The following is a 10,668-nucleotide window of genomic DNA, read 5'->3' as shown; positions in this document are numbered from 1 at the left end:
AGCCAGCACACTGCAAGCAATCACAAGTTAGAAACACGTGTTAGCTGCTCCACCAAGAGACACAGATATCACAAACAGAGGTCACTTGTTACCCTGCAACTATGTATAGCACAAAATGAAAGTCCATCTTGAACATTTCCTAAGAACAAGTTTACCTTTCTTTTTCTTCCTCTAATCTTGGCAAACTTAAGTCTTTAGGACTATGCCCTGCAGCCTTGTTCTCCATATTACAAAGTGAATAAAAGTTCCTGCAGTCAGTGTAAAGGATTGCTGAAATGAGTCATGGGATGAAACACACCAACAAGAAACTGTCCTGCCACCTTACACAATGCTTGGCCTGGGCTCTGCCTTGACCCGCGGCAGTACAGTGTGGTGGCCAAGAAGGCCCCCAGCTGGTCATGGCTCCTGCCACGCCAGCGATCACCAGCACAATCAGGCCTCTCGCTCCACACACCAGCCAGGGGGCTCACCGATGCTCTTGTCAACAGCTGGAACACAGGAGCAGATGTATAATATTTTTAACATTGGCTTAATCAATCAGTCAATCAATGGGGGCCTCTGCCAGCCTGCCTCACCCAAACTATGACACCATTCTTGGCGGTTCCTCTGTGCAGGTCCCCATGCAGGCACCTTCCCCATACCATGTACAGTCGCGATATGAAGTGATGTTGCCGTGTACGTTTATTTTCGATCACGCAAGTATCGTTATATATTTTGAAGAGTACCATTATTTTCCTGTATCTTCATCACAACTTAACTAAATATATTTTACAAGCTAGAAAAAAATAGAAAAGAAATTTTCAATGATGTCTTACGAAGAGTTGTCGAAATATTTTGACACAAAGTGTTTTCGTTCACCAAGGAACAAGTCAAATGAAGTCCAAATATCGACATATTACTCAAACAGAAAGTAAAATTATCTTTTCATGATCATTGTTGACAACACTAAATCTACCATATGCACAATATATAGGACATGCATAATTAGTCGATATCCTAAACTAGGATGGCGTAGTTTATTGAATTTATACTCTCGTATGATGACGTCATCGCCCGCGCACCATACCTATTATTCAGCCCTGACTCACTCTTTGCCTTTCGTGGTCAACATAACGATAACAAAAGCTTTCCGTGGACTTCTAATGCATGATAGTGATCAAGGGAAGATGCCCACAGCCTATAACTACCGAGGGATAGTGGGAGATGGAAAAATAAGAATATATAGCTTCATAATAGTCGTGTTTTGTAACTCACTCTTTGCCGCCGATCGCAAACATCATTGCCTTTCTTGGTCAATATAACGATGACAAAAGCTTCATGTAGACTTCTAATGCTTGGAGGTGATCAGTGGAACATGTCCACAGCTTATAAGTGCCACAGAATAATCGAGGAAGGTGGGGAAATAAGAATATATGGCTTTGAAATGGAGGTGGTGGTCGGGCGGGTAGGCTAATGGCAGCGTTGCCAAACATTAGGCTATGGTCGAGTGTTCGTAGAGGCGTCCGGAATTTTGATAGTTCAGATAATTATGGCAACCCTACCTATGAAGGCATTCTTCATTCATCATCGTTACTGAGCAATTTTACTATATATTCCAGTGGCCATGCTTATGATAAGAAATAGTGAATAAAAGGTGTTTAATGTGAAACCTTATTATTTGATCGTTTCTTAATCAATAAAACGCAAAGTAATGCCACCAACTGTCCATTCCCTTCGTGTCATACTGTGCGTGTGTATTAATAACTGCAGAAGACAGTTCATGGTATGACACAGAATATATATATATATATATATATATATATATATATATATATATATATATATATATATATATATATATATATATATATATATATATATATATATATATATATATATATATATATATATATATATATATATATATATATATATATATAGCTAAATCTGAACAACGTATAACAACTGTTTTGGAAAGATAAGCACACGACGTGAGCTAAATCATTTCAAGGTTGTCTTCGGTACTGAAAACAACACATGACATTCGCAGTCGCATTTTTTTAAACAAATGAATGTATAATTGTAGTTCAGGTACTACTATGTTATTTTACCGTGTTTTACATCACAACGTATTATAGATTATCATTAAAAGGGAACATTATAACATAAATAATAAATACACATCACTTCCGTTACCTTCAAATGCTCCCGTACGAAACATTTTGAGAGCGGCGACATCACTTCATATCGCGACTGTACCTCCCAGCAGGATCCATCAATCTGCTCTAACCCAACTTTCTGGGCACACTCTTTACTAAGGATTGTCTCTTACATAAACAACCTGGTAAGCAGGGTTTACCCACATGCCCATAGAGCCAGAGGTGGCATTCACAGAGCATGCAGGTAATGGGCCTCAAGTCAGCCTCAGGGAGGGAGTGCTCCATGATGAGGGACAGTATGGTGGGACACAACATGTGCATAACTGGGAGAACAGTGACTGATGCACCACAACACACAGCATGCAGGTAATGGGCCTCAGGTCAGCCTCAGGGAGGGAGTGCTCCATGATGAGGGACAGTGTGGTGGGACACAACATGTGCATAACTGGGAGAACAGTGACTGATGCACCACAGCAATGACGGCTCCCTAAAACTAACACTTCCTTACCTGGAAGAGTCGTGAAGCTTTCCACGGAGGATAATGGACCAAAACCTTTGACATTGTGAGTGTGCATCTTGTGCAAATACTTCCTTGAAGGCGTCAGTCCATGGACAGAGAGGGTGAGCCAGTCCCCCGTCACTTCCCCCATCACCCAGTCACTGACAGTTTGGTCCGTGGTGAGGAATATCACGTAGCCTGGAACAAACAAAATTACTCTCTCAATAATCTTTTTTTAACCGTGTACCAGTGACAGGCAAAATTTGTGGCTTTACCGTGTAGCAGCGACGGGCCTAATTTTTGCTATGATATAAGCCCCCAAAATAGAGGATGCATAAACTGATCACAAATGCATTGATATATATTATAAAATGGTTTGCCTGAGTGATGATTTTTTCTCTCTCTCTCTCTCTTTTACGTCGCGGCCTATTGTGCCGGTAGGCTTCTTCCCGGTGGGTCCTGATGGTCGGCCCAAGGCAGTGCTTAGAGTGGCCTTTCAGAAACATGATCCCTGCAGCTACTGGGTTAAGTGCTGCCCATAGCTCCAGTAGGCTCTTTGGAGGGGCCTCTTGGATGACCCCAGCCCAGTAGTGGCTCAGGCAAATTGTATTTATAGTGGCTGACAAGATGTATGGTTCTTGCTTCCTGCCTGGCCCACGCTGCCCACCACCACGACCTAAGTCACTGTTTATTTACTATATATCCAGGTCTTTTCCATGTCAGTGAAGGTGTGTTCCCTTAACTATGTAGTCTAGTACATCACTGTGGTTTGGCACACTGACTCTTTTTTTATTTTTATAATTTGAAGATGCCATCCTGGTAACCCATCAGCTCACCTGTGATCCTCCCGTTGTTCCGCTGCAGCGGCTGCCGGGTGAAGGTGGTGGTGGACGGCTGCTGGGTGAAGGTGGTGGTGGACGGCTGCTGGGTGAAGGTGGTGGTGGACGGCTGGCCAGGGAGGGCCAGGACGGCTGGGCCACCAGGCTATAGGGGGACTCACGCCAAACCTGATGGGGACAAGTGTGTGAGAAAAAGTGTGATTTTGGCACACCAAAACTTCAAAGTTCCCCCATCATACATTTATATCATTTATACATTTATAGCACAGTCAAGGATCCAGATACATACTTGTTCAGTACTTGTTTGTAGTTGGTACAGGAGCAGGTTTAGGACAGACAGAGTTGCCTGAAGTTGTCATTTTCATGACAGAATATTATATTATTACCATACAGAAGAATATCTACTTTTATTCTGTTACGGTTTGGTTGCAAACCTTGGTTGCTATTATGATACACTGCCGGCCAAGTTAGTAAAGACTAAAGGAGGCTGATTTTTTACCTAGTAAAAAACATGTCAAGTTGGCAACATTAACGCAAGAGGATATAATAATGTAGGAACCTTTTTTTATATACTTTGAAGATAATAAATGAATCATTGCACATGAATAGGTTTTTACTTTATCATCTTTGGAGCACATCATTTAACCTATGGAATACTTTTACTCAGAAAAAATACAAATAAAATCAATGATTTAATCATTTGATTAAATCAATTTGATTAAATCATTGCCAACCCTGCTGTGCTGTTTCTAATACCATTATGTAAGGTCCATTTTTAAGTACTTGCAAAAGGTCGGTGAAAAAATCAATATCTCAAACACTAATAATAGCTCACCCTATGAGTCATAATTTCTCTGTGCCTCATCACAGCAAGGATTCAGCTGTGCAGGATTTCCTTGAGAAGTGTTGCAGGACTGAGTGAATATTTACTGAAAGAAGAACGAAGGCTTCCAGCACTGTGGTCTCACCCTGATGGTCTTCACAGCAAACTCACACACTGTTGATGGCTTGAGGCTGTCAATGAGGCAGGTCACATCCGTGGCGTTGACGTAGCGGCTGGAGGATTAGGACGAGAAGGTAGTGCAGCTGTTGTACTGCAGGAGTCAAAGGTCAGTATTAACAGGGAGTCAGGTACAAGGACGGAGGGAAAACATAAGAAAGGTCACTGGATGAAGGACTGGCTTGTGAAATGAGACATGAATGACAGGAGGATAGGAAGGGTGTGAGGGAGTGCTTGCAGGAAAAAGAGGATGTGTAAGTGAAGGATAAGGATGTATGAAGGAGGATATGAGGTGTATAAGGGACTGTTTGCAGGAAAAAGAGGATGCATGAGTTATGAATAAGGATGTGTGAGGTGGACGTGAGGCGAATAAGGGAGTTTGCTGGGACGAGAGTATGAGTAAGTAATGGATAAGGATATAGAGAGGAAGATATGAGGTGAATGAGGGGCTGTTTGTAGGAGGGAGAAGGATGCAAGTTACGAATAAGGATGTGGAGAGGTGGATATGAGGTGAATAAGGGAGTGTGTGCAGAGAAACAAGAATGTGTAGGTGGTGAATAAGTTCCTTGACAAATGACTAACTTTTCCACAGCTGTGTTGATGCAAGTGGCAAGTCTGTGACACAGTGCACAAAGAACATGAGATAAAACATATATTTTCCAGCTGATGACTGCCCTCCCTGAAGCAGCCCAGCAACACTACCCAAAACTGACCTCTTTTGACCTCCCATTCTTCATGCTTGTATTTGGAACGGCATCTAGTGGCCTTTTAATTGTTGTTTAATTTGTTTACCTTGAGTTGCCTCCCTTGAAAAAAGTAAATAAATAAATAATAAAAAAAAAAAAAAAATAATCACCTGGTTCTTGCTCAGCATGGTGTCCGCCCACTGCAGCACCACGGTGAAGGGTGTCAGCACCACGGCCTTCACCCACACCGCCGGGTCCAGCGTGGGTGCCACCACCTCCTCCTCCTCTGGCTGGGTGCGGACATACTGGTACACCGGTTGCCCGTCACCCACGTTGTTGAAGGCTCGCAGGCTTATCACAAACTCCATGTTGGGTTCTGAGGAGACGGAGAACTTGTTATGGACCTAATCGTAACAATACAACAATTTTTTCACGACCCTTAACCCGTCCGCTGCGATTGGCACGGATTTTGCCTTCAATGGTAGCCTGGTAACATAGTCCCAGGTCTTTCTCTCGCTGTCTGTGGTGGATAGTGGAGTGTTTCCCATGTGGTATTGGTGTGCTGGATATCCCCTCCCAAGGTGCAGGACTACACTTTTCTTCATTGAATTGTAGCTTTTTGTTCCATTCCTGTAGCTTGGCGAGGTCTGCTGCTAGGAAATCCGCAGTCAAGGGGTTAAACTGGGCAGAACAGATAACAAATAAGATAGACTAACAGACAACAGGTAGAATAACAGGTAGAAAGACAGATAACAGGCCATGGATAACCAATGAATAACCTGACTAACATTATGACCACCCAGGAAATATCTGAGAGTTCAGGGCAGACAGAGGAATGAGCCTGAACGATGATGAGTCTGAAAATGGCAGCTTAGAATACCACCTCCTTTCCCTCAATAATTGCTCTCATGGTCCAGGGTCTTCACAATATGGAGAGCTAACTTTTATGATGGTGTGTTTACAAATACTTTTCTGTGTGTGTTTGTGTGTGTGTGTGTGTGTGTGTGTGTGTGTGTGTGTGTGTGTGTGTGTGAAATGTTAACAGACTCAATAAATGTTTAACTATGATCTACTTAACAAGATCTCTACCTTCACTTTACTTAGCTTAAATGAAAACTTGTTATGGACCCCATCATCATTTTTTTTGGGGGGGGGGGGGGGGTGAAACTATGATATCATTTAACCCATTGACTGTGGATTTCCTACCAGAAGACCTCACCAAGCTATAGAAATGGATCAAAATGTTTCTACTAAAATTCAGTGAAGAAAAATGTAAAGTCCTGCACCTTGGGAGGGGATATCCAGCACACCAATACCACATGCGAAACACTCCACTATCCACCAGAGAGGCAGAGAAAGGTTACCAGACTAACAGTGAAGGCAAATCCGTGCCAATCCGTTTGACGGGCTAACAAATTCTTTACTTTCTCTTTGCTCAACACAAATGTAGAAGTGGCTCATTCAAAATCCCTGTCTTGTGGAGAATCACACTGCAGGTCTGCATACTACTAGGCCAGAAAATGGAAAATTAGTCACAAATGATCATCTTACACACCCAGCTTATCAATGATGTAACCGCGCTGCTTGCTGTCCACGCTCTTGGAGTAGATGTCCGCCACGCCTCGGTCCCAGGCAATGGTGTAGCCGCACAGCATCACATTGTGCTGTGCGGGGGGCTGCCAGCACACCCTGATGTGGTCAGTCAGCGCCACGGCTGTAATGAACCACAAGACACTACAGATAACACATTAAAATTTACTCTGTTGAAATGAAATGGGAAAATTATATTTGACCCCTTGACTGTGCATTTCCTAGCAGAAGACCTCATCAAGCTACAGGAGTGGAACAAAAAGTGGCTGCTACAATTCAATGAAGAAAATGTAAAGTCCTGCACTTTGGGAGAGGATATTCAGCACACCAATGCCACATGGGAAACACTCCACTATCCACCACAGAGACAGAGAAAGACATGAGACTAGTATATATATGAGACTAGGCTAACAGTGAAATCCAAATCCGTGCCAACCGCAGCGGACAGGTTAACAGACTAAGTTCCCTCCAGTGAGGTATATTCAGAGTTCCAGTCCGTGGGTTTTAGGTCACAGGGTCCACCCGGCTTGAACTATTTTTTCAATTATTGTAAATTCCCTGTTTCTCTGGGGCTTGTGGCAATTACACTTCAGTACAATGAGTGACACTGTTGTTAACAAAAATGTAGCAGATCATTCTCGTCGTTTTATTTATTGGTAAACGAGAGGAAATAAATGACCGATGCAAGGTTCTCCTCTTTAAAATTCGTTTCTGCATGAAAGTCAGGCTGTGGAGCAAGCAGAAGTGAACTCTTTAGAAAAATTCTGTTTGTATTACAGTATTTGCTGAGTGCCTGCAAATGCAGTGTCGCATTTGATGGAATTCATCAAAAACATTAGGGCGTCAAGCATCTCGATAACCACCTCCCCCCCCCCCCCAAACACTAGGGCGGCCAGGTGTTTGGGTCCACTTCCAGAATATTATGCTCCACCCTCAAATGACTGCTGCATTTTGTCTGGGGTGGTTCAAGACCTTGGGTGGATGCCTGCCGCTGTGAAAAGGGTGGTCAAGTCAGTGGTGATGGCGTTCAAGACCAGAGGTTGAGGGTGGAGCGTTACACTGGAAGCCAAAGCCAGTGTCCCCCAGAAATCAAACAGTGGATGCTATGAGATGCTTGATGCCCTAATGTTTTTGATAAATTCCGACAAATGCGAAGCTGATGCACCAAAAGCAGGTACTCAGCAAAAAATGAAATATAGATTTTTTAAAAAGTTCAGTTTTGCTTGATTTTGCAAGGCTTTCATGCTGGTGTCCTAATTATTACAGAAAAAGCTTGAATCTTGGAGAGCTCATTCTCTGCTTCCAAACACCAGTGTTGCCACAACAGTGGTGGACAGCACAGCGACATACTTCTGCCTGGAGGTATTTCTCACAACACCGGCAAGTGTAGTGGGCCACTGCTTCCATGTCCCGTCCTGCGCTGCATATTTCTGCTCCCCGCACTGCCTGCCCAATAAGCCTAAACTAACCAAACCTAACTTGCCCTAACCTACCTAATGAGGGGCCTTCACCCCCCTCAACCCCCCTTCTACTTGCAGCGTCAAGGCAATCCGGCAGTGTGTTGTGTGGACACTGAACACTTCATACAGCACCAAGGCTGTGAGGCGGCTGACAATCTGGAACAGCACCCTGGCCTTGACCTCAGGGACTAGCACTTCAGCAACCCAGCCGGTACCACCACAGGACTGACCCCGACCATAACCTGACCTCACAGCCTTCCCCGGTGACCCTGACCACACACTTTGACCTTCCACGTAAACTCAGAATAACCCAAACTACCTGCCCCGTCCACGGACCCCCATAGGGCACGGAGGGTAGATGACCGGGGCTTACATGTCAACGCCTACACCCCCCGCCACGGCACCGCTACAGCACGAGGATAACAAGGGTGGACACGTGGATAACACGGATAACAAGGGGAAGCACGGAGCACAGCGTCCCTTCCTCACTCCCCCGCGCGAGGTAAACAAACACTGAACAGCTGATGGCTGGGATTTATGTACAACGTTGCCAGATTGTCGTACTCAGTTTCTCATATTTCCCAATTTCCATCCCCAAAACTGTTTCCTGGGTCACAATAACGATATTTATTTGTAGTTATTGTTGAAATGGTTTATTATTCCTGTTTCCTGGTGATATTTATGCGGGAGAAGCTGGTAAATGTAATGCTCCGAGTACGACATTCTGGAAACGATGCTGGGATAACTTGCCTTCATCATCTCGCCCTCGTGCGTGTACCGGTTTTCGACGCTTAACCATTGCCAAAACACATCAGGAATCAACGGCTTTGGTGATAACTATATCTGAGTCTCGTTATTGGGCGCCTCTTCGTGACCGATTTGGTGCGTGAGGCCTTGACTGCTCCTACAAACAGGAACCAAGCCCTCTCCCCTGAGATGAAGGTCCTCGTAACACTGAGGTATCTTGCTACGGGCAAAATGCAGCAGTGTAGCAGCGACGACTTGGGGCCTTCACAACAGACCGTCAGCAGGGTCACCCGGGAGACTGTGTACGCCCTTGCACAGCCTCATATAGTGAGACGCTTCATCAAGTTCCCCCTCACTGTGCAAGAAACTCAGGTGAAGCGGCGAGAGTTTGAGGAAATTGCGGGATTTCCTGGTGTGGTAGGGGCAGTAGACGGAACACATGTGAGGATTGTTGCACCCAAGGAATTTGAGGCAGAGTATGTGAACAGAAAAGGGCACCACTCTATAAATGTGCAAATCGTATGTGACACACACGGGAGAATTTTACACCAAACTGCAAACTGGCCCGGGTCTGTCCATGACGCACGTATCTTGCGTGAAAGTGCTCTGTTCACAGGGTTCGAGAGGGGTATGGTCCCTGCAGGATGCCACTTATTGGGAGACAGTGCCTACCCCTCCAAGAAGTGGCTCCTGACACCCTATGTACGACCTCAGCCGGGCCCACAGTCCGCCTATAATTCACAGGGTAACAACCAAAAAATCGTCAGGGGTTTCTCAGCTGATTCTGACTAATTTTGGTGTTCTGAGTCCGAATATCACACTGATTTTGCTCTATCAGGTCAACTTTTTGAGATACAGCCATAGGCCTACCTGACGAGCTATACATATGCTAATATCAGGGGTTTTGAGTTCAATCATATTTTTCTTGAAGAATATATCGAATTACAAAACTAACTTACTTCTCTAAATTAGCTGCATACGTGTCAGTCAGTCATCCTGCTGACAGTCAGCTGCATCCTGCTATTACATATTACATATATTTTTTTTAAATATTTTTCAGGTCATTGATATGGCTTCGGCGCGACGGTCATGCAGGAATAATCCTGACGTTTTCTGCTACATCTGCGGAGAATACACGCTGTCAGTGGACAGGAAGAACATCACAGGATTTGTGAAGCGCGCCTACCAGGCTTACTTTGAAGTCAAGCTGGGTGACCAAGATAAGTCCTGGGCACCGCACACGGTGTGCAAGACGTGCGTGGAATACCTCCGGCGGTGGACGAAGGGCGCGAAAACTTCACTGAAGTTTGGGATTCCGATGGTTTGGAGGGAGCCGTTTGACCATGCATCGGATTGTTACTTCTGCGCCATCAATACTACTGGCATCAACCGGAAGAATCGGCACAGCCTCCAGTACCCCGACCTTCCATCTGCCCGCCGTCCAGTTGCTCACTGCGAAGAAATTCCTGTACCAGCGTTCAGAGAGCTTCCTGACAGCGACGACGAGGCCACCACTACAGACGAGGGAGGAGATACAGAAGAGGAGTATGGTCCGCAGCCCTTTTCACAAGGTGAGCTTAATGATCTGGTTCGGGATCTCAGCTTGTCGAAGACTTCCTCCGAGCTGTTGGCCTCTAGACTCAAAGAGAAAAATCTACTTGGCGAGGACGCGCGTATCACTTTCTTTCGTAGAAGGCATGAGGACTACA

General features: G+C 44.8%; 1 protein-coding gene across 3 annotated transcripts; it reads right to left on the bottom strand.

Annotated features, from left to right (window-relative positions):
* Window positions 1-276: 276 nt before the first annotated feature.
* LOC126993093 (neogenin-like) lies at window positions 277-8,711 on the bottom strand. 3 transcript variants are annotated; one of them, XR_007747347.1, is made up of 7 exons: window positions 8,586-8,711; window positions 6,718-6,876; window positions 5,333-5,538; window positions 4,471-4,570; window positions 3,474-3,644; window positions 2,647-2,835; window positions 277-488 (listed from the first exon to the last, which is right to left on the bottom strand). XR_007747347.1 is itself a non-coding variant. In XM_050851927.1 (4 exons), the coding sequence occupies exons 2-4, from the start codon at window positions 6,815-6,817 to the stop codon at window positions 4,541-4,543; spliced, it is 336 nt and encodes a 111-aa protein (XP_050707884.1). In that variant the 5' UTR covers window positions 6,818-6,876; window positions 8,586-8,711; the 3' UTR covers window positions 4,086-4,540. The 3 variants fall into 3 exon arrangements, 1 of the variants encoding a protein (XP_050707884.1); XR_007747346.1 differs by lacking the exons at window positions 277-488; window positions 2,647-2,835 and having other exon boundaries at window positions 3,300-3,644; window positions 4,312-4,570; XM_050851927.1 differs by lacking the exons at window positions 277-488; window positions 2,647-2,835; window positions 3,474-3,644 and having other exon boundaries at window positions 4,086-4,570.
* Window positions 8,712-10,668: the final 1,957 nt, after the last annotated feature.

This window comes from Eriocheir sinensis, unplaced genomic scaffold (genome assembly GCF_024679095.1).
Source record: "Eriocheir sinensis breed Jianghai 21 unplaced genomic scaffold, ASM2467909v1 Scaffold558, whole genome shotgun sequence".
NCBI lineage: Eukaryota > Metazoa > Arthropoda > Malacostraca > Decapoda > Varunidae > Eriocheir > Eriocheir sinensis.
The sequence above is the reverse complement of the archived record's forward strand: the minus strand, read 5'-3'. Positions and strand labels throughout refer to the sequence as shown.

Excerpts from the sequence above, each read along its gene's own strand:
- LOC126993093 (XM_050851927.1), bottom strand. The coding sequence starts at position 6,817 with ATGCTGTGCGGCTACACCATTGCCTGGGACCGAGGCGTGGCGGACATC. Across the intron at positions 5,539-6,717 it reads TTACATCATTGATAAGCTGG|AACCCAACATGGAGTTTGTG; the intron begins GTGTGTAAGATG and ends CCGTCTCCTCAG. Across the intron at positions 4,571-5,332 it reads CCATGCTGAGCAAGAACCAG|TACAACAGCTGCACTACCTT; the intron begins GTGATTATTTTT and ends TGACTCCTGCAG.